Genomic DNA, 23,500 nt, shown 5'->3' on the forward strand with positions numbered 1-23,500 from the left:
AAAAATGTGTGTGTGGTGTTTGTCCCCCCATTGCCGTGAGCTAAACAAGAGAAAGGGGGAATTTTGTTCAACCTTTTCTCATCTTCATGCTTGCCAAAAACTAGAAAGAAAAACAAAGAAAAATTTTCTCATCCTTTGGTTCATCCTTGGCCAAAAATTTTAAGGAGGAAAGAAGAAGAAAGGTGAAGAGATTCGGCCATGCATGTAGCTAGGCTAAGGTATGTTTGATGATGTTCCATGAGAGGCATGCATGTTTTAGTTGTTAGCTTGAGTTCTACCTAACCCATGGTCTAAATCTTGCTATGTGATGGAAATGGCACTTGACCATGGATGAATCATTCTTGGTTGATGTTTGATGTTGTGGTGATGAGGCATGAGGATGAGTTAAGATTCGGCCTAGGTGGAGGTTGTGTTAATGCCATTGCATGCAAAATATGAAGCTTGTTAATGATGCATGTGATGATGGCTTGATGATTCTTGAACCTCCTTTTTAGCATTTTTCGTTGTGTGAGCACATATGTGCATTAGTTGCTAAATGGAGAAGAATCGGCTAGCAAGATGTGTGCTAAGGCCGAATGTAACTTTGCATGTTAATGAGCAATGCATGTGTTAAATTGATGAAAAGGGGGAGAATGCTTTACTAGTGTGTACATGTGTGTATTAAGTGTTGAAATCGACCCCAAAAATGGACATGCATATTCGGTCAAGGGCAAGAAATTAGCTAATATGTGGTGTTGATGCATGATTTTTGCATGTATGAGACTTTAATGTCTAATGTATAAATATGGGCTATGTGCCTTGTGTTCATCTTTTGATGCCTAAAATGATGAAATCAATTTATTTGTTTGATTAAGCTCAAGAGCAAAGGGGAAATAAAACCGATAAAGGGAAGGAAAAAGTGGTTGAATAGCTAGCGGAATCGTTCGACAACACCCGAGGTAAGTTCTTGAGTAAGAGAGCTTAAATTTCGATGTGATTAAATCATGCTCTATGTGTGGCTATTGAGCCGAATGTGCAAGGACAATATGTGCCTTGTGTTTGAGTTTCGTAAACGAAAATGAAATATGAATGTGCTATGAATTATTGTTAGATGTGCATGATTAATTGAATGTTGTCCGGGCTAAGTCCCGAAGGCTTTGTGCTAAGTGAATATATCCGGATTAAGATCCGAAGGCCTTTGTGCGAGATACTAAATCCGGGTTAAGTCCCGAAGGCATTCGTGCGAGTTATTAAATCCGGGTTAAGTCCCGAAGGCATTCGTGCGAGTTATTAAATCCGGGTTAAGTCCCGAAGGCATTCGTGCGAGTTGTTAAATCCGGGTTATGTCCCGAAGGCATTGTGTGAGTTACTAAAACCGGGCTATGTCCCGAAGGCATTTGAACGAGGAGCTATATCCGGTTAAATCCCGAAGGTACGTGATTTGGTAATGAATGAGCTTGCTGTAAAATTCCAGCGAATGCTCGAAAAACATCCCAATATGGGGATATGTTACGTATGTGTTGAATTTAATCGAGCCCTTACAAATAAATGTTCGCTCAGTTGATAAACGAGCTACCGGCCTTCGGCCAAGTTAGTTTATTGTGTATGTACATAAGGGTTGTTAATGTTGTGAAGCAAGTTTGATATCGGTAAATTGCGTATTATGAAATATTCCGTTTAGCTAAATGTGTGCTATTCTTTGTGCATGCTGGAATTCCTTGCTCAAACTTACTAAGCATAAATTGCTTACTCGTTACATTGCTCCTCTGTTTTATAGATTTTTGGTTCTCCAGCTATCGGACTCGGGATCTTGAAGTCGAAGTCGCCCACACTATCAAAGGCTCTTTTGGGTACTATTTTGGTTGAATTTTGTTATGGCATGTATAGGACTACCCATTGTTGTCTTTCGAGTACTTTATGAAATGTATAAGTGTACAGCCATGCGAAGATGGCTTGTAGAAGTGGAGTATGGCATTAGACCATTCGTATTTATGAATGTATAGATGGTTTCATGATGTAACTATGTTGGAATGGAAGTGTTGAGCAAATGATCAGCCACTAGAATGGCTAAGTATGATCATATGTGGGCTTATGTATGACAAGGCCCTAGTTGGTCCATGAAACCCCAAATTAGGTAAGGTTCACTTTGAAAACAGAAGCTGATAGCAGCAGTGGTGTGGATTGGAAAAATCACAAGAATTCGTAGGAGTGGAATTAAATAGTGAATAAATTATGTAATCGAACCTTGATGAATCTACTTTCATATGGAAGTAACGAAACAATTATAGGAACAGTACAGAAAGAGATATTCGGGTTCTTGTGGAACAGGGCCAGAACAGTTTCTGGATTCACTGTTCCGCCTTTGGAAATTCACTATAAATTGACCAGAGATAATTAGGGGTCATACCATATATGTATGGATTCCTCTCTGAGTCTAGTTTCCATAGAAACAAACGGCATCAGTATTGAAGCTCTGTGCAGAGAGATATCCCAGTCGTAATGGGAAAAGGTCAGTGTAGTCGACCCCTGTAACATGGGAGACTTTGACTAATAAACTGTACTAGTTGGCCCGACCAAAAATTCTAGAAAAAAATCCATAGGTGGGGACATGAGTCTAGTTTCAGGGAAAAATCACAAAACTGATTTTTGAGTTGTGAAACTCAAGATATGATTTTTGAAGCGACTAGTACTCAGACTGGGCAGTGTCTGGAAAAATTTTTCAAAGTTTGTTAACATCTCGTGTCCGACTCCGGTGTCGGTCTCGGGTTCGGGGTGTTACAGAGTTCCTTGGCACCTAGTGCGGAGAAGACTTCAGTGCCTTCTATTGCTTTGAGTCTTTCCTCTAGACTCCTATATTTTGCGTCATGGTTATCCAATTTCAACTTGGCTACCTCTGCTGGGTCATCCAGATCTGGAACTAGTGGATCAGCAGGACTAGCCCCTAGGTTCGACGCGAATATTCCTTGCCCTAAATTAGTGGGTGGAGCAGGTGGCATAGGTCGATGTTCCAAGCCTGTGGGTTCCCCTTGAGTATACCCTCTTTGTGTTGTATACGCGGGAGGTGGAGTGAATCCCGGGGGATAAAGTGGATCCTGATCGTGGTGAATTCTTGACCGAAGTTCCATAACATCGGGGTTCTGCATGGGTCCTTTTCCTTTGACCAAAGTTGTCATCATCTCCATCATTTTAGCCATCTGATCTCTTTGCTCGAGTGATTCCTCTCGAGATCTCACCATTAAGTCTCTCGTCTCTTGTTGCGATTTGGCCAGTTGCTCTTGTAATTCCTTTTGAGCCCTTTCCATCTTTTCAATTCTCTCATTGAATTCAGCTTCCATTACTCTAGCTTGTCGGCGCGTTTTATACGGATGACGTGGTTCCAGTCTTGTGGTATTACAATTGCGAATTATATATTTTATCTTCAGCGACCGAGTATGGGATATGCAATGTATGAATGAATGCATGAATGAATGCATGAATGTCAATGAATGCATGAATGAATGGATGAATGTTAAATGAATGTCAGTCATGAATGAATATGCAAAAATTTAGTGTTAATTTCAAGATAGCCCCTATTTAGGCATTTCCTTAATCAAAGGAGTATAACACAACGTTTCGGTCACTCGTATAATTGACTCCTCCATTAGAAACCCGTTTTTGGCAACCAATCTCTAATCAACACCTTCCTAACAAGATGCCTTCGATGCATGATGAAAAATAAAAATACAGAAAAACGACCTTGGTTAGCGCAACACATATAAACAGAGAAAAACTGTGGAAAATCTAACAAATTAAGCTACTTGGTCCAGTGGACTCGATTCCCTTGCTTAGAAAGCACAAATGTAAAAGAAATAGAAGGTAAGATGTGCTTTTCCCGTGTACTTATTCCGGTGACTACTAAACGAGCGGAGGTTCGGCATGGCTCTAGTTGGGTGGCTCGTATGGTTCACTATATGCGGTTTTGGTTCTAGACAAGTACTCGAATTGCTCGTACTATCATCTGCTAAGATTAGCACGAAGCCTCGGTCATAACCCATCACAGGCTCACGAGTTCAATTCGAGGGATTACATTTATTTATGCCTATGCGGAGGGACAAGTTAACTCACGAAAGCATAAGTCATATGTAACTCGAAAGTATTCACTAGCCTGTGCGGAGGGACGAGTTAACTCACGAAGGCATAGCGTTTACTTTCACTTAAACGGATAGAGCTCGGGTAGAGAGCTTATGTTATGCAAAATGCAAGTGCACGGTGTGTGGGAGAAACTTGCAATCCTTCCATTTATTTTAAAACTACAAAACTAAAACGAAAGATAAAACAAATTAGAAGATACGTATGTATGATTTTTAAAAAAAACAAAACTTAAGGATCATGATTAAATTTTAATTTGAACACGAAAATTTGAAAATTTTGACAACACGCGTTTAATTCAACTCGACTCTCAAAAATGGAGGTCCTCGGTGGAGTTGCCAGCTGTAGCGATGTAAAAATTTTAGCTTAGCTTGGTCGCTAATTGTGGTGATTTATTGAAAAAAAGTTTGAAATTTGACGTTTGATTTTTGAAATAAACAGGGAGTCGCCACCGATCCTTTTTCCTAGGTGTGATCGGACACCTATTAGATCTCTTATTAAAACAAATAAAAGGCTAAGTTTAGGTCTACGTTAAAATCCAGAGAAAATTTAGGGTTCGGGAGTCGGTTACGTGCAAGGAAGGTATTAGCACCCTCGCGACGCCCAAAATTGGTATCTTATTAAACACATGTTGTCTTGATTTTCAAAAATACAAATTCAATTTGACATTTAAGTGTGATCCGATTGAAGGAAATGAGAAGTTGCAAGTTTTTTTGTTTTTTAGAAGGACGTCCCGTTTTTTAACACGAGCCGATTAATTTCACCCAACATAGCGATGAAATCGATGACTTAATGTTAAAATCGGTACATTGCCTTATTTTTAAAATTAAAATGTAAAAAGTTTTTAAAATGATAGTAAAAAAAATCCAAGAATATTATTGTCAAAAAATGCGAATAATGATGTGAATAATAAAATATATAAAATATAAAATATTAAAATATCAAAATATTAGAATAATAATAATTAATATTGACAAATAAAAAATAAAATAGAAATAAAAAAATGTACATAATATATATATATATTAGATATAATAATGATGTTTAAAAATCAATACTATTAATAATACTACATCAATATGTACATATATAAAAAATGAATACGTGATAATATTAAAAATATGTACATAATATAGTGTTAAAAATACATACATAATATAGTTAAGATATATACATAAGATAACATGTAAAAATATATATATAAATAATATAATATTAAAGATATATACATAAAATAGTATAAAATATATATATACACGTAATATAGAATTTAAAATGTACCTAATATATTAAAAGAATATATATAATATAATATTAAGAAATATAATAATAACAAAAAAAGGAGAGAGAGGGAGAGGGTGGATGATTTTCGGCCACAAGGTCGGCCATCGTCCGGTCGCCGAACCGCCGCCGGCGCCACCGTACACGGCAGCCGGACCTCAAAAAAACTTTTTCGGTAAAAATGGGTAAGCTTCCTCCTTTTTTTTTTTTACTTTCGTATAAAAGAAACAAAATAAGATTGAAAGGAAAACAATAAGTAAACAAAGAACTTAAAATGAGAATAGACAAAGAAACCTCTTTTGCTTTGATCTTTGATTAATCTTCAAAAAAAAACTAATTTCTCCAAAAACTAGCCTTCACAATAACTCTTCTCCTTAATTACTTTAAAAAGAAACCTCTCCAAAAATCCTTTACAATAACTTTCTCTCCCAAAAACTCTCCAAAAAAAAAAAATCCCCCCATATACAAAATATGAGAAGGCTTATATAGCCATTTACAAAATATTTTTTTATTGTTTATGTCTTCATTTGTAGGTACAAGTGGTGGTGGAGAAGGTGTGGCTAGTGGAGTTGGTGGTGGAAAAAGAGTGGCTAGTGGAGTTGGTGGTGGAAAAGGTGTGGCTAGTGGAGTTGGTGGTGGAAAAGGAGTGGCTAGTTAAGAAAAGTTTAAGTTGTGGGCTAGGTTTTTTTATTTTGATTTGGGCTTAGGGTTTGGGCCATTAAGGTTTTGATGTAAATTGGGCTTTGGGTAGTTAAGATTTTGGGTTTTGGGTTTAATTTTGGTGGGTTAGGTAAGGCTAAATTGGGTTTTGATGTAAATGGGCTAAAATTGGCCTACAACACCATGGTTTATCCTTTTTTTCTCGTAGCTCTTACCAGTTCAACACCACTTAGCTTTCACATGTCAACAGAACTCAAACTAAAGATTAGATGTTTAATAAAGGACAAATCAAGGCTGCCCACTTCATCTAACATTTATCAGAAATCCCGGATTGAATGTTAGTTTACATCTCATTATAATTTTTTCAAATTTATGAGTTGAAGTATATAATTAATGAGGGTTCGAGAAATTAAAGATAGGGGTAATATAATTTTTAGTCTTTGAATTTTGTAATTAGGTTCAGTTTGGTATTTATTTATTTTTTTTGTTTGGTGTGACTCTTAAATTTAATAATTAAGTTTATTTTGATTCCTAAACTTAAAAAATAGAAAAGTTTGATGATGTGGTACTTTAAAATTATGCCACATCATCATTTGAAAATTAAAAAAATATAAAAATTTTTAGGTGATGATGTGGTACAATCTAAGAGTGCCACATTCAGTGTTTAAATAAATGAACTGGTACTTGAACAAGTTAGACTACCAATTTCTGATTCAACTAGTTCAATCAGTCCGACTATTGTACCAAGAATAATTAAATAATTAATTAAAAATTCATATATCTTTTTAAAATTAAAGTTGTTCAACTGTCAATTTTGTTCCAATTTTCGATTGTTATTAATTTCAAGCAATTTCTGACCCAATCAATTCAATCTCTTTATTTGAACCATTATATCGATGAGTTCTTAGTCCGTCCAATATGGTACTATTCTAGTAACACTGGTCACATCATCAAATCTTGATAGAATTCAGGTTTAGGGACCAAACTAAAACTAGTTGTCAGCTTCAAGTACCAAAGTGGACCAATAAAAAGTACAAATATCAAAATGGACCTCATTACCAAGTTTAAGGGGCAAAAAAATTTTATATTATCCTTTAAAGATATTGTAAGCGATATTTAATTACATTAATTTCTTTGATGTTTAATTATAGACTAGCGAAAAAAGGCTATTGACAAAGTGGTACCTTTTTAGTTACAATCTCAAAATCATAGAATTTAGTTCTAATTAAAAGTTGCTTAATGCACACTTTAGTTCTTGAAGTATTGTATTTCTCAGTTTGGTCATTACTTTTTATTTATTTTAATACTTAATGTTATCAGATGCTTACAATTTAGTCCCTAATGATATCAGATATTCTTTGTTCAATCCTTTAGACGTTAAAAAAAACTAGCCAACCAATCATATGTTGTCACATGTTATATTAAGACATCACTATGATATCATTCGAAAAAACCTTAAAAATATAAATATTTGTAAAAACGTATTTAAAAATTAAAAAAATAATTACAATTTACAAATTTACAAAAAAATAAAAAAATACTAATATTTACTATTTTTTAAATAATATTAGAAATTTCAATGTTTTTAAAATTTTATAAATCACATTTATTAAAACTTGGACATGAGATCATTGGCTCTTGGAAAGATATCACTTACAATAGTTGTTTTATAATGTAATCAATCAGAATTTGATAATTGGTGGATTTTTTAGGTGATAAATATGAATAAGTTTTTTTTTCAAATTATTTAAATAATGAAAAATGTGATTTTAATTTAAAAATCATTTAAATAATAAATAAAATGATGGAAATAATAATAATAAATAACATTATTTTCATTATTTAAATAATTAAAAAACATATCCAAAATTTATCACTTAAATATTTTAAAAAAAATTAAATTTCTATATTTTAAAAAAAATAGTTAACTTTTTTTATTTTTATATTATTTTTGTAATTTTATTTTTCCTTTTTTCAATAATTTTTTTAGTTTTTTTTCCATTTTTAAAGATTATTTTTAAGATTTTTCGAATGATGATGTCACTCATAATGTGACACATCTAAACATATGATTGGTTGAATATCTCAACCCTTAATTGTTAATGTCCAAAGGGTTAATCTAGAAACTCTAATAATGTTAGGGATTGAAGTGAATAAAAAAATTTTAAAAATTAAAATAGAAAGAAGCGATATATTTTAGGGACTAAAATGTGAATTAAAAATTAAAAGTTTGACAATTGTTAAGGTAATGTAAAATAACTTGGAAAAAGAGCTTTATAAAGTTTGAAGTTAAAAGCTAAAATAAAAAGAAACATTGCTAAAAGATTTGGTCAGGTAAAATATGAAAAGAAATTTTATGTATTCATGGTTATAAATGGTTTTCTTTAGCGTTTTGGAAATATAAATTATATCCATAGATAGATTAGCTTTGAAGATTATGACCCCTAAAAGATATAGTAGTAATATTTTAAGTATAAATCAATCTACAAAGAAAAAAATGATATATTTAATAATATATATGAGGATAATGTAACATCATATAAATTATCATCATCATCATCATTTACATTGTGAATGGAGGTTTAAACATAAGGGTGAGCTTGGGGCCTTTTAGAATTTAAAAGAAAAAAAAAATTAGATTAAAATTTCGGATTAAATTGAACTTAATATAAATATAAATTATATTAAATTAGGATGTCGTGAATTAACTTTTAGAAGCATTTACAAATTTAAAACTAGTTTGGCATAAAAATTTATGCTGGTTTTTTATATTAGTAAATAATTATAGCAAACTTAATAGTGAAATATATCACTAATAAACATAAAATAAAATACAATAATCATACGGATCCTATTAAGCGAAACACTTGATTTTTTACGTGGAAAACCCTTTTAAAGCAAAAGGTAAAAACCACGGAAAGTCTACTCAAAAGCTTCACTATACTCCAAGGTTTTGTTACAAGATCACAATACAAGGCCACAATAAAAAGCATACAACTCTAACATGACTATCAACAAATAATCTCAAGCAAACTAAAGAGAAAAGTTGAGAATATCACAAAAATATGCAACATTGAAAATGAAAAAAAACCTAAAACTACAAAATCCGTATGAAAAATCCAACCTTGCACAATCGAAATCGTGGAGCCTACTAGCCATTGTCCAAAAATCAGCTCAGATAGATATCAGATAAACCCCCGATCGAGAGTTGATCAACACTGCATTGGTGAACCAAAGCTGTCTTTTATATTATAGCTCTTTAATGTTGAAAAGGAGTACAATTCACTCCGACTCAAGCCCATCAGCATCTCCCTTCACATCCAAAGAGAATTCAGAAATTTCATGAGTGGATACTGGATAATTCATGGAACATAAGCAGCACTGGTTTTAACAAAAGGTTAAAACATGAAAATCTCATTGTCCTTAAATTAGAAGCAATGAAATAGCAGAAAAAAAGGGATGAACAAAGCAATATATAAGACTTGTAGTTCCAAACTGAATGAGTGTTTTATGGAGTTATGGTACCAATTCCCAGCTTTGTGATGACAGACATGCAGAACATTTTCATATTCTGAATTTTCAGGAATGAAATGAGGCTCATTTGCAATGTGATTCAATTTAGAGTTGTACACTGCAAATGACTATACATAGAAAGGGACTTACCATATCCACAAAATCTTTATCAAATAAAAACATAAAAGCCAGTTTGTAAATTGCAAAGATAATCATAGAAAACATTCAGTGCTTCAATAGACTAAAAAAGCAGCCTACAAATAGTTTCATAGAATGAAATGATTCCTTGGTGAGATACTTTAACATGTATGTTGGCATTGATTTGATACAACTTTATCTATTAAATGATCAAGTTTCTGCCATCAGTTTTAAATACTGTCTACATATTTTGGAGTCGAGAAGAATTGGCCAATTTGTCAAAAGAAATGCTTACTTATCTATCCATAATTTTGTTCGCAGACAGAGTCTTCAAAGTATCCATGCCCAAACTAAATCCTGCAAAATTATGCCAAAAAGAGACCAAAAGAAAATTAAAAGAAAGTTTTGTAAGAGACTAAACCAAATAGAAAGGGAATATTAATTATAAGAAGGATTGAGAGAGAAATGGTACATTTTGTATCAGAAGCCTAAAGAAGCGGAGTTGTGGTTTAAGATATTGAACTTACCTCCAACCATTAATAGTTATTTGTGCAATGTGGGAAATCTTGGACCATTCAGGGCCACTCTCCCTCTCACATCTTGTCTCTGATTGAGGGCAATTTTCAATGTCAATCCTTACTAATTTGGAGAGGCTTCGCATAACATCTACAGAAGGAAGGTACATGAGCTTCTTGCATGAACGGATCCACAGATGCAATAGAGAAGAGAGATTAACCAACCACTCTGGCAAGGCTTCTATTCCTTGAAACTCTTCTATCGTCAATTGTTCAAGGGCAGTGAGGAATTGAAGTTGGGGGGAAGACTTTAGCTTTTGCCAACCAATAAACTTTAAAACTCGAAGGGAGGCACTAAGATATTCAATGGAACCGAGACATGCAAATACATGCAACTCTTCTGAGAAACCGCCAATGGCTAATTTTCCCAAGCAATTAAACCTACCAAGGCTGTCATCTGGAATCCATATCAGATCAGACAAATTTGTTGGATCGCAACATATTTGGTAGCAGACAACTCCATCCTTCGCCTACTCTGTTAATTGTTAATTCTGTGAGAGAAGAGAGTCCATCTAAACTTGGAATGGGCTTCAAATTAGGGCAATCACTTATCATCACTTCTTTAAGGGATGGTAGTGGTGCTTTTAGTGGAACTATCTCCAATCTGTCACAGGAAACAACTTTTAATCTTTGAAGAGCGGAGAATCCTTCCAAATTTGGAACAGAAGTTAAATTACGACAAAAGGATAGCTCTAATTCTTTGAGACAAGTGGAGGTATTCAACCCGTCTCCTATCTTGCTTAAATTTTCACAATGAATAATACTAAGCTTTTCAAGAGATGAACAACTTCCTACTATTGGAACAACATTTAATTTGTCGCATCTAAAAACCGATAGATTTAGAAGAGAGGAAAACCCTTCCAAATTTGGAATCGAGCTTAAATTAGGACAATAGTCTAACTCCAATTCTTTGAGACATGTGGATGTTGTAAACCCATCTCCTATCTTGCTTAATTTTTCACACGCCAAAATGCAAAGCTTTTTAAGAGATGAACACTGTCCCATTAGTGGAGCACTTCTTAAAGAACAACAATGAAAAATATGAAGCTCCTCTAAACAAGGAAACATGATCGTATTTGTTGTTTCCATTGTTGTCCATTCTTCTAGACTTCCCATTCCCACTAATGTCAATTTTTTCAATGCAGGAAATACTCTGATCACCTCATTCTTACTATCACTACTTTCATTGCAATAAAATTCGTTAGCCATGCATTTCACGTTTCCCAGATTTTCCAACTTAAGAAGTTGGAGATTGCGCAATTGGTCCAAAGGTGGTAGACTTTCACAGTTGATGCAATTGATAAGTTCCAACTCCATCAAATTGTTGAGCAACAATAAACCAGTATTAGAATCACCTACTGGTTTGAACATCCATGAGGGGAAGCTTTCGCCTCGATAATTTCGAACAATTAAGCTCTGCAAATTTGAGTGGGGTTGGAGGCCTTCTATCACTTCCTGACAGTTATTACTCCAGCTAAAATCAAATATCACCTTGCATAATTTTTCCTTGAGGTGCAGATATGCTCCATGAGCCTCTTGTTTGTCTCTAACATGTCGAAGGTCGCGTATCCTTAATTCTCCACGGAGTTCGTTTAAAGATCCTAGCTCCTTAACTCGATGTCCCTTTTCTGAACCCACAAAAAATATGGGCAATGTTTGCAGACAAGTTAGGTTTCCAATTAAGACCGGTTGAATAGGTTTTCTATCAAAATATAAGTGCTTCAAGTTTATCAAGTTTCTCAATCCATCCGGAATTGTGAGTCTCCGTAAACCCAAAAGCCTCAATGTTTGCAGATTGTAAAGTTTGGTTGTAGACTTGGGTAATTCTATGATAGAAGTCTTTGAGATGTCTAAATACCTCAGGTGCTTCAATTCTCCAAGGGAAGTTGGCAACTCGAGAATATTAGAACCGACAAACTTTAGGACTCTCAAACTTGTGAAGGTTATTGATAGTTTTTTGAACACATCAATCTCTGAAAACAACGAGTGTAATTTTGGAGCAGCCATTGTCAACATTCTTGGCAATAATTCCCCATCACATCCAACATTGAGATGACGAATATGGAAAAACTCATTTAGGGTAGAAGCGGAATTTTCTTGGAAAATCAAAGTATCAAACTTTGACACAGACAAAGCTAAATCATGCACCATGTCGTGCATCTTGAATGTGAGAATATTCCCGCATGTATCTTTCTCAACATCTTGAAATAAGGAAATTGATAACAATTCATTCAAGTATTTGTTACCAGTATCCATCATTTCCATAGAGCTACCAAGAAATCCTTCGGCCATCCATAGTTGGATCAGTTGCTCTTTTTCAAAGCAATAATCTTTAGGAAACATGGCACAATATGCAAAACACTTCTTCAAAGATGGAGAAGACAAATGATCGAAACTTAATTGTAACACACTTTCTATTGAACCCCATACATCACTGTTTTGAATTTTCAACCAAGTGCCTTGACTCATTTCAATGTTGCACATTATCCCTGCAATAACTTTAGCCACCAATGGCACACCTTGACACAGTTTAGCATTTTCCATTCCAATTAACTCTAATTCGTGAGACACTAGACAGCCTCTCGATGCACGTTCTTTAATTATGGACCAACATTCTTCATCTTTTAATCTTCCTGGTTGATGCCTTCGATTCGGAAGTGCTTGCATTGCTGATGCTACTACTTCGCTGCGCGTTGTAACAATAACTCTATTGCCCTCATTTTGATTAACTCCAATCAGACAATCCTTCAGTTCCTTCCATTTCGCAACATCCCACACATCATCAAGTACAAGAAGATACCTGATCTGATCCTTTTCTCCTTTGGCTCGTTCAATCTTCTCCTTGAGTTTCTTAATCATTGCACTCATATTTTGAGGAATTGAGATCTGATCGTCAGTAAAATGCTCTAACATCTCTTTTAAAATCCTCTTGACATCAAAATGATCAGAAACACACACCCAGAATTTGACATCAAAATGCCTTTTCACATTCAAATCATCATACACCAGCTTTGCTAAAGTAGTTTTGCCAAGACCTGCCATGCCTACTATTGGCACAACAGACACAATCTGTTCATCTTTGGGATTGACTAACAGGTCAACTACTTTTGAAACATCATGTTTCCTTCCGACAATGTTTGAGTCATCGGGATAGGAGATTGTCTCCACCTTTGGTCCTCCATATGCAGGAACTGGAGTTATACGATCTATAGCTCTCTGTTGAAGACCAAATTGATCGGCCAAGTTGTTAAGGTCATCCAGTGATTTAAGGATGTCCTTAATTTTATTAGCCATCTTGAGACGAAATAAAATGGAATTGTTAGAAGAAGGGAAGTCGAGTACCTTCCTCCAAATTTGGTTCCGAAGCTCCACTTTCCTTCGGAGAATTTCATAAGCAAACTCATCAAGCACATCATTGGCCTCGTAAGCAACATCTTTGAGCCTCGTCAACCAACGTTTCACTGCTTTCTCCTTTGTTTGACTTTCCATTGCATCTTGCAAGAAATCTTCGATCATTTCTAGTGAGTCACGCAATCTTTTCAGCTCCTTCTGGAAACCCCATGCAAGGCTGGTTTGTTCAGCAGCAATTGAAATCAGTTTAGACACCAGTTCTTCAAGGACAGCACCCAAAAGAGCTTCTGCCATCTTTGCTTCTGCAATCTGGAAGGTTTGAAAGAAAATCCCACACAAAACAAAGAAGATAAGAACAAATTTGTAAGTCTGGAAATTAAACAACGATTATATCATGTGTAAAGGATGATACTAAGTCTTGGAAATCAAATGGACTAATGAAACGAAGATGAGTTGCTTTTGGTAAAGGTCAATTGAATTGCGTCTTTTTTTTATGAAATATATGAAAAAGCAGGTAGGCAAGTGGGGTAGGCAAAAACAGCGTGCATTATTTTATGACTAGTTCAATTATTTTGGCATCGGATCCTTTTTTATTTTTTAATCAAATATGGCTCCTATTCCAAGCAATATATAAAAATTATGCTGCCACTATATAATCCAAGGCCGCTACAGAGAATCTAAATGTCTATAAAATGTGAATTGAACTGTAAAAATCAATTAAAATGTAGTTACCTCCCCTAGAAAGCTTCAAGCCGATGAAAGAAACTTGGAAATAAAGACAGATTTCTGGAATGTGAGACATCTTGCACCAACAGCTAGAGGGTCTGCTTGGCTCATCTTTCATTTGATCCCCATAACTGTAAATTTTGATCTTAATTAAATTGATAAAACATATTATTTACATTCATTTTATAATCTATATTTGAAGTTTATATATAATTATAATAATTAAATATCATTATTAAAAGAAGTTTATAACTTAATACACTATTTATGAAATTAAAATATGCCATAAATTTATATACTATTTATAAATTTAGAATTTAATTCTTATATTTTTATTTTTAGGAATTAGTCTTTTAATTTTTTAATTTTTTTAAAATTTAAATTAATTTTTTACAATGTTATATATATTTTTTAAATTTGTTTGTGTGACATGTTAAAATAAAATAAAATGATTAGTTGGTTGCCATGTAAGTATGAAAATTACGTTGCAATGAACCTAAATTTAATGAAATAATTTTAAAAATATTAAATGTTGGACATAAATTTTAAAACCTGAAATATAAAGAGACTAAATTCCTAAAAATAAAAATATAGGGATTAAATTCTAAATTTACAAAGAGTACAAAAACTTATCACATATTTTAATCTAATCAATATTGAGAAAATTAGGTGCATATGCCATTTCGAAAGAAAAATTAAGAGATTAGGCTACTTTTTTTTTAATTTAAGGAAATAAGTCGTTCTTCTAATATGTAGCTACCTTATAAGCATAAGATGTTGTTCGAAATTTACTTTGCACAAAATTTTTATTTTAAAAAATAAAAAAATTAAATATGAACCATTAATGGATCCCCAATAATTAGAAAATTTTAATTGATTTTCTAACCATGGGACCAATGGCTAAAAATTGAAAAAAAAAATCAAGCGGCCCCCAGACCCTACACGTATAATTTTTTTTTCATTCAATTTTATCCATCCATCTTTTCTCTCAATTTCAAACTATTTTTCTCTTAATTTTCTATCATAATATTTCAATTTTCTCTCAAAATTTTCTTCTCTCAATTTTCTATCTTAAGGGTTTATAATTTCTTGATTTTATTCGTTTTTCATTATCTCAAATATTTCAAGTAAAATAATATTTATTTTTAAATCTGTTCATTTTTTTCATTATCTCAATTTTCTATCTTAAGGGCATAATGACTTATCTGGTCCTCTAACTTTATAAAAAAAAAAAAAGAGTCATCTTAGCCTTTCACTTAATTTTTACATGTTTTAGCTCTAAAACTTGTATTGTTTGTCAAATCACCCCAAAATGGATGGAAAAATTAACATTAGTTAACTTTGCTTACATGACATTCACATGTACATGCCACGTTTACAATTAATTAATTCTTTAAAAATCAAAAATATTTTTTTATAATTTTTATACTCTTTAATAATTTTAATAATTTAAATAAATAATTAAAATTACTTTTTTATAAAATTAAAAAACCAAATAAACTATTACACCCAAAAATTAATATCAGACCAATGGGACAAAGTGAAGAGGACCATGATTAAATGTTGCAATTTCACTTTTAATGTCACTTATAAATTAACGATACAATTTAACTCATTTCAGCTTAGTTTGAATGAAAAAATGAAATTAGATTTTGATGTCCTCCAAAATATTAATTATTGAATTTAACCAATTTCACATAAAATGTCACTCTACATCTTTAAATATTATGTTAACTGTTAATATAAAATTCCTTACATCATCGATACATGCAAAGAAGTGTTTCTTAATAAATTTACAATTTAGTCTCTAATGATATCAAACATTTTCTGTTCAATCCTTTAGACATTAAAAAGAAACTAGCCAACCAATCATATCTTGTCACATGTCATACCATGACATCATTGTGACACCATCATTTAAAAAAAAACCTTAAAAATTTAAAATTTATAAAAAAAATATATAAAATATAAAAATACTAAATTTTATTATTTTAAAAATACTAAAAATATTAAATTTTTAGAATTTTATAAATTACATTTACTAAAACTTGAACAGGAAATCATTGTCTCTTGGAAGGATATCACTTACCGTAATTGTTTTATAATTTAATCAATCAGAATTTATATTTGGTAGATTTTTTACGTGATAAATTTGGATAATTTTTTTTTCAAATTATTTAAATAATGAAAAAGTATTATTTTAATTAAATAATCATTTAAATAATAAATATGATATTTTAAAAATTTTTTGAATGATGATATCAATCATCATGTGACACATGAAAACATATGATTGGCAAAATATCTCAACCCTTAACTCTTAATGTCCAAAAAAATAAATTGGAAACTTTAATAACATTAAAGACTGAAGTGAGAAAAATACTTTAAGGATAAAAAATATATATATATAATTTAGGGACTAAAATGTAAATTAAGTATTAAAAGTTTCACGATTGTTAAAGTAATGTAAAATAACTTTGAAAAAAGAGCTTTAAAAAGTTTAATCTTAAAAACTAAAATAAAAAGAAACATTGCTAAAAGATTTGGTCAGACATTATAAATGGGTTTTTGTAACCTTTTGGAAATATAAATTATATCCATAGATATATAAACCAATTTATAAAGAAAATGATATATATGTATTATCATATAATAATTATTTTTAAAATATAAATACATGTTTTAATAATTACTGAATGTGATCAAATTACGAGTTGGAACAAATTTAAACTATGAATTAATTATTTAAATTAATAAATTATGAGTTATAATCACTGCAAGATTTTGTAGTAAAATTCGTTGACCCAAGAAATAAATAATTGATTAAGTGAGCCGAGATAAATATAAATTATATTAATAACATAGTTCAATCCAAATGTTAAGCAGAGCACCTCTAATCAGGATCTCGTGAGTTAATTTTTAGGAGCATTTACAACTTTAAAACTATTTGGCATAAAAACTTAATACTGATTTTTTATATCAATTAATATTTATAGCTACCTTAATTGCACAATATATAACCAATCAACACAAAATAAAACACAATAATCGAACCAATTAAACAAAACATGTGATTTTGGACGTGAAAAACCCCTTAAAGCAAAGGGTAAAAACCATAAGACTTGAAAGTTCACTAAAAACCTTCACTATACTCTAAAGTTTGTTACAAGATCACAATACAAAACCACAATAAAAAGCATAAAACTCCAACAAAACTATCAGCCAATAATATTAAGCAAACTAACAAGAAAAGTGGAGGATATCACCCAAGTATGATTAACATTGAAAATGAAAAACCTAAAACTACAAAATCCGTAAGAAAAATCCAACCTTGCACAATCTAAATCCTCGAGCCTATTAGCCATTGTCCAAAAATCAGCTCAGACAGACATCAGATAATCCCCCGATCGAAGACTGCATTTGTGAACCAAAGCTGTCTTTTATATTATAGCTCTTCAATGTTGAAAAGGAGAACAATTCACTCTGACTCCAGCCCTATCAGCATCTCCCTTCATATCCAAAGAGAATCCAGAAATTTCATGAGTGGATACTGGAAAATTCATGGAACATAAGCAGTACTGGTTTTAACAAAAGGTTAAAACATGAAAATCCGTCCTTAAATTAGAAGCAATAAAATAGCAGAAAGAAAGAATAAAGAAAGAAATATAAGAGACTTGTAGCTCCAAACTAAATGAATGTTTTATGGAGTTATGTTATTCAATTTAGTTGTTCATTGCAAATGACTATATATAGAAAGAGACTTACCATATTCACTAAATCTTTACCAAATCAACACTTAAAAGCCAGTTTGTAAATTGCAAAGATAATCATATCATAGAATGAAGTGTCATAAATTGCATACGAAAGAAATCAAAGTCGTGCAAGAAAATTCCCCATTGATCACAACTTAAAATCAGTTCTTGAAAGGAGACACAAATGCAATGCGAGACAAGATACAAGCTTCTGATTAGAATCCAAAGAAAGCTGAATTTGTTGTCAATCACAAAAGAACCAATCACAATTGCAATTCAAAGCTGGTCGAAGTTATTCTCAAATATGATATCCATGAATCTCAAATACAAAAGAATAAAAGTTTGAAAAGAAAAGAAATTTCCTAATAAAGCTAGTCGAAGTTATTCTCAAAGGTCATACACCACTTACCTTAAATATGTCACAATATGATTTGAGAAGTTTGTAAGAGAGGGCTGCAATGATATATTTTTGTAGGAAAGACAGGAAGAAAAATACGATATACATGAAACCTTTATCAAAATTGAAGTTAAAAATATGAGATATGAGAAAAGGGACTTATGATATCTATGGAATTTTTAATCAAGGCAAAATCTAAAGGCATCATTTCATAATTTTCATGGAAAGGAAATAGAAGCACAACTTACTTTTGTGTCCACACATTCAATTCATAATTTGGTTTTCAAACTGACAGTCTCAAAAGTATCCATGCCCAAACTTAATCCTGCAACATTATGCCACAAAAGGCCACAAAATTTTAAAAGAAGGCTTTATATGAGACTAAATCAAGTAGCTTAGGATGAGAAGAACAAGGGGTATAACTGAACTTACATCCGAAAATTAATAGATATACGTGGAATGTGGGAAATCTTGGACCATTCAGGGCCACTCTCCCTCTCACATCTTGTCTCTAATTGAGGACAACTTACAATGTTAATTGTTTCTAATTTGGAGAGGCTTCGCATAACATCAACAGAAGGCAGGTGCATGAGCTTATCGCACGAACAGATAATCAGAAACTTGAGAGAAGAAAGTTTTCCCAACCACTCTGGAAAGGCTTCTATTCCTTGAAACCCCTCTATCATCAATTCTTCGAGGGCAGTGAAGAATTGAAGTTGGTGAGGAAGACTCTTTAGCTTTTCCCAACCAACCAGCTTTAGAACTAGAAGGGAGGCACTGAGATATTGAATGGAACTGGGCCATGGGAATTCCTGCAGCTCTTCTGAGAAACCACCGACAGCTAAATATCTCAAGCAGTTAAGCCTACCAAGGCTGTCATCTTGAATCCATGTCGGATCAGGCAAATTTAATATTGTTAAACTGCAAAGGGAAACGTTGGATTGCAACATATTTGGTAGCAGAGAACTCCATTCTTCGCCTACTTTCTTAAATTCTAATTCTGTGAGAGAAGAGGCTCCATCTAAACTTGGAATGGGCTTCAAATTAGGGCAATCACGTATCATCAATTCTTTAAGGGATGACAGTGGTGCTTTTAGTGGAAAGCTCTCCAATTTGTTGCACCAGTTAATTGACAGGTTTTGAAGGGAGGAAAATCCTTCCAAATCTGGAATTGAACTTAAATTAGAGCAAAACTCTAGATCTAATTTTTTGAGACAACTGGAGGTAGATAATCCATCTCCAATCTTGCTTAATTTTTCACAACTGAAAATGTGAAGCTTTTCAAGAGATGAACATCCTCCAGTTATTGGAAGAACTTCCAATTTGTCGCAACATTGAACTGACAGATATTGAAGAGAGAAAAATCCTTCCAAATTTGAGATCGAACTTAAATTAGGACAACCCAATAAATCTAATTTTTTGAGACAAGTGGAAGTAGATAATCCATCTCCAATCTTGCTTAATGTTTCACAACTGGAAATGCTAAGCTTTTCAAGAGATGAACATCCTCCGGTTATAGGAAGAACTTCCAATTTGTCACAGCCATCAACTGACAGATATTGAAGAGAGGAAAATCCTTCCAAATTTGGGATCGAACTTAAATTAGGACATCCCCATAAATCTAATTCTTTGAGACAAGTGGAGGTAGATAATCCATCTCCAATCTTGTTTAATTTTTCACAACTAGAAATGCGAAGCTTTTCAAGAGATGAACATCCTCCAGTTATTGGAAGAACTTCCAATTTGTTGCAACTTTGAACTGACAGATATTGAAGAGAGGAAATTCCTTCCAAATTTGGGATCGAACTTAAATTAGGACAATAGTTTAAATGTAATTCTTTGAGACAAGTGGAGGTTGATAATCCGTCTCCAATCTTGCTTAATTTGTCACATAATGAAATGCGAAGCTTTTCAAGAGAATAACATTGTCCCGTTAGTGGAACATTTTTCAACAAGGGACAATACCAAATATCCAGCTCCTCCAAGCAAGGAAACATGATTATCTTTGTGGCCGCTATTGCTGTCCATTCTTCTAGACTTCCCATCCCACCTAAGGTGAATTTTTTCAATGCAGGAAACACCTTGATCACCTTATTCATACCATCAACACCTTCGTTGCAATAAAATTCATTACCCAAGCGTTTCACTTTCTCCAGATTTCTCAACTTAAGATACTGGAGATTGTGCAATTGGCCCAGAGGTGGAAGACTTTCACAGTTGATGCACTCGTAAAAATTCAGCTCCATCAAATTGTTAAGCAAAAACAAACCAGTATTAGAATCAGCAACAGGTCTTAACATCCATGAGGGAAAGCTTTCACCTCCGTAGTCACAAACAGATAAGCTTTGCAAATTTGAGTGTGGTTGGAGACCTTCCATCACTTCCTCACTGTTATAACCACTACTCCCACTATCACACCCTTCAAAATAAAATATCACCTTGCATAATTTTTCTTTACGGTGCAGATTTGCTCCATTAGCCTCTTGTTTGTCTCTAACATCCTCAAGATGGCTTATCTTCAGTTCTCCACGCAGTTCGTTTAGGGATCCTAACTCCTTAATCGAACGTCCCCTTTCTGATCCCACAAAAAATATGGGTAATGTTTGAAGACAAGTTAGGTTTCCAATATTAACTGGCTGAAGTTCTTTTCTGCCAAAATACAAGTGCTTCAAGTTTATCAAAATTTCCAATCCATCCGGAAGTGTGAGTCCCGGTAAACCCAAGAGCCTCAATGTTTGCAGATTGTAAAGTTTGGTTGTGGACTTAGGCAGTGCTTCGATAGAAGTCCTTGAGATGTCCAAATACCTCAAGTGCTTTAATTCTCCAAGGGAATCTGGCAACTCACAAATATTAGCAGCACCAACAAACTTTAGGACCCTTAATCTTGTGAAGCTTTTTGATAGTTTCTTGAACACATCAATCTCTAAAAACAACGAGTATAATTTTGGAGCAACCGCTGTTAAAATTTCTGGTAATGATTCCCCATCGCACCCAACATTGAGATGACGAATATGAGAACACTCATTCGAGGCGAGAGTGGAATTCTCTTGAAAAAACAAAGTATCAAACTTTGACACAGACAAAGATAAATCATGGACCGAGTCGTGCATCTTGAATGTGAGAATATTCCCGAATTTGTCCTTCTCGACATCTTGAAATAAGGAATTTGATAACAACTCATTCAAGTAGTTGTCACCAATATCCGCCATTGCCATAGAGCTGCCAAGAAATCCTTCAGCCATCCACAGTTGGATCAATTCCTCTTTTTCAAAGAAATAATCTTTAGGAAACATGGCAGAGTATGCAAAACACTTCTTCAAAGGTGGAGAAGACAAGTGATCGAAACTTAACTTTAACACCCGTTCCATTGAACCCCATGCATCACTTCTTTGAATTTTCGACCATGCGCGAGGACTCCTTTCAATTTTGCGCATTATCCCTCCCATAAGTTTAGCTACCAATGGCACACCTCGACATTGCTTAGCAATTTCATTTCCAATTAACTCTAATTCGTGAGACATTGGAGAGGCCCTTAATGCTTGTCGTTTTATTAGGGACCAGCATTCTTCGTCTCCTAGTCTTCCTGGTTGATGCCTTTGATTTGGAAGTGCTTGCACTTTTGACGCTACATCTTGAATGCGTGTTGTCACAATAACTCCATTCCCACCATTTTTACTGATTTCCATCAGATGATCCTTCAGTGCGTCCCATTTTTCAAAACTCCACACATCATCGAGTACAAGAAGATACTTGATCTGATCCTTTTCTCGTTTGGCCCGTTCAATCTTCTCCTTGAGTTTCTTAACCATTGCATTCATATTTTGAGGAATTGAGATCTGATCATCAGTAAAATGCTCTAACATCTCTTTTAAAATCCTCTTGACATCAAAATGTTCAGAAACACACACCCAGAATTTGACATCAAAATGTGTTGCCACATTCGAATCATTGTACACCAGCTTTGCTAAAGTAGTTTTGCCAAGACCTGCCATGCCTACTATTGGCACAACAGAAACAATCTGTTCATCTTTGGGATTGACTAACAGGTCAACTACTTTTGAGACATCATTTTTCCTTCCAATAATGTTTAAGCCCGTGAGGACGGAGCTCGTCTCCTCCTCTCGTCGTCCATACTCAGGATCTGGATCGGTAGCTCTCTTTTGGAGACCAAAATCAGTGGCCAATTTGTTAAGGTCATCTAGTGTGTTAAGGATGTCCTTAATTTTATTAGCCATGTTGATACGAAATACAAAGGGATTGGAGGGAGAACAAAAGTCTCGTACCTTCCTCCTAATTTGGTTCCGAATCTCCACTTTCCTTCGGAGAATTTCATAAGCAAACTCATCAAGGACATCATCGGCCTCGTAAGCAACATCTTTGAGCCTCTGCAACCAAACCTTCACTGCTTCGTCCTTTGTTTGCCTTTCCTCTGCATCTTGAAAGAAAGCTTTGATCATTTGTAGTGAGTCACCCAGTCTTTTCAGCTCCTTCTTGAAACCAAATGCAAGGCCGATTCGTTCAGCGGTAATAGAAATCAGTTTAGACACCACTCCTTCTAGGACAGCACCCAAAAGAGCTTCTGCCATCTTTGCTTCTGCAATCTGAAAGATCTGAAATGTAAGGAAATATTTTTTCTTTAAAAATATCCCACTAGAAATAAAGAGGAAAAGAAGAAATTCGTAACTCGGAAAATCAAAGCAACAGGATACTGAGTCCAGGAAATGAAATAAAGCTGAAGATGAACTAATTCAGCTAAAGTGAACTGTATTGTGTTTTCTGTATTAAATATTTGACTTTGTTTTGGGCTTCTTTTTTTTTAAAGTTTTTTTTGGATTATTTAGAATTATAGTTTTTATATAGTTATGTTTTTTTTATTTGTATATGACTAATATTTTAATAATTTAATTATTAAAATTATTAAATATTTGTACTTATTGTATACAAAATTTATAATTAATTTAATATTTTTATAATATCAATCTAAAATATTATCCATATTA

General features: G+C 33.4%; 2 protein-coding genes across 5 annotated transcripts; both read right to left on the bottom strand.

Annotated features, from left to right (window-relative positions):
- Window positions 1-8,897: 8,897 nt before the first annotated feature.
- Window positions 8,898-14,434, bottom strand: LOC107963648 (putative disease resistance protein RGA3). Of its 3 annotated transcripts, XM_041105472.1 has the most exons (4): window positions 14,358-14,434; window positions 10,227-13,934; window positions 9,995-10,056; window positions 8,898-9,360 (listed from the first exon to the last, which is right to left on the bottom strand). In XM_041105472.1, the coding sequence occupies exon 2, from the start codon at window positions 13,917-13,919 to the stop codon at window positions 10,689-10,691; it is 3,231 nt and encodes a 1,076-aa protein (XP_040961406.1). In that variant the 5' UTR covers window positions 13,920-13,934; window positions 14,358-14,434; the 3' UTR covers window positions 8,898-9,360; window positions 9,995-10,056; window positions 10,227-10,688. The 3 variants fall into 3 exon arrangements, with proteins under 3 accessions (XP_040961406.1, XP_016755569.1, XP_040961409.1); XM_016900080.2 differs by lacking the exon at window positions 14,358-14,434 and having other exon boundaries at window positions 10,227-14,117; XM_041105475.1 differs by lacking the exon at window positions 14,358-14,434 and having other exon boundaries at window positions 10,172-14,117.
- Window positions 14,435-17,408: 2,974 nt separating this feature from the next.
- Window positions 17,409-23,298, bottom strand: LOC107963647 (putative disease resistance protein RGA3). 2 transcript variants are annotated; one of them, XM_016900074.2, is made up of 4 exons: window positions 23,185-23,298; window positions 18,933-23,101; window positions 18,749-18,825; window positions 17,409-17,860 (listed from the first exon to the last, which is right to left on the bottom strand). In XM_016900074.2, the coding sequence occupies exons 2-3, from the start codon at window positions 23,084-23,086 to the stop codon at window positions 18,798-18,800; spliced, it is 4,182 nt and encodes a 1,393-aa protein (XP_016755563.2). In that variant the 5' UTR covers window positions 23,087-23,101; window positions 23,185-23,298; the 3' UTR covers window positions 17,409-17,860; window positions 18,749-18,797. The 2 variants fall into 2 exon arrangements, with proteins under 2 accessions (XP_016755563.2, XP_016755562.2); XM_016900073.2 differs by having other exon boundaries at window positions 18,933-23,290.
- Between the last annotated feature and the right edge of the window lie 202 nt (window positions 23,299-23,500).

This window comes from Gossypium hirsutum, chromosome A03 (genome assembly GCF_007990345.1).
Source record: "Gossypium hirsutum isolate 1008001.06 chromosome A03, Gossypium_hirsutum_v2.1, whole genome shotgun sequence".
In the NCBI taxonomy this organism is placed as follows: Eukaryota; Viridiplantae; Streptophyta; class Magnoliopsida; order Malvales; family Malvaceae; genus Gossypium; species Gossypium hirsutum.

Coding starts and splice junctions, on each gene's coding strand:
- LOC107963647 (XM_016900074.2), bottom strand. CDS start 23,086: ATGGCAGAAGCTCTTTTGGGTGCTGTCCTAGAAGGAGTGGTGTCTAAA. Junction 18,826..18,932: donor ATATCTATTAATTTTCGGAT/GTAAGTTCAGTT, acceptor ATAATGTTGCAG/GATTAAGTTTGGGCATGGAT.
- LOC107963648 (XM_041105472.1), bottom strand. CDS start 13,919: ATGGCAGAAGCTCTTTTGGGTGCTGTCCTTGAAGAACTGGTGTCTAAA.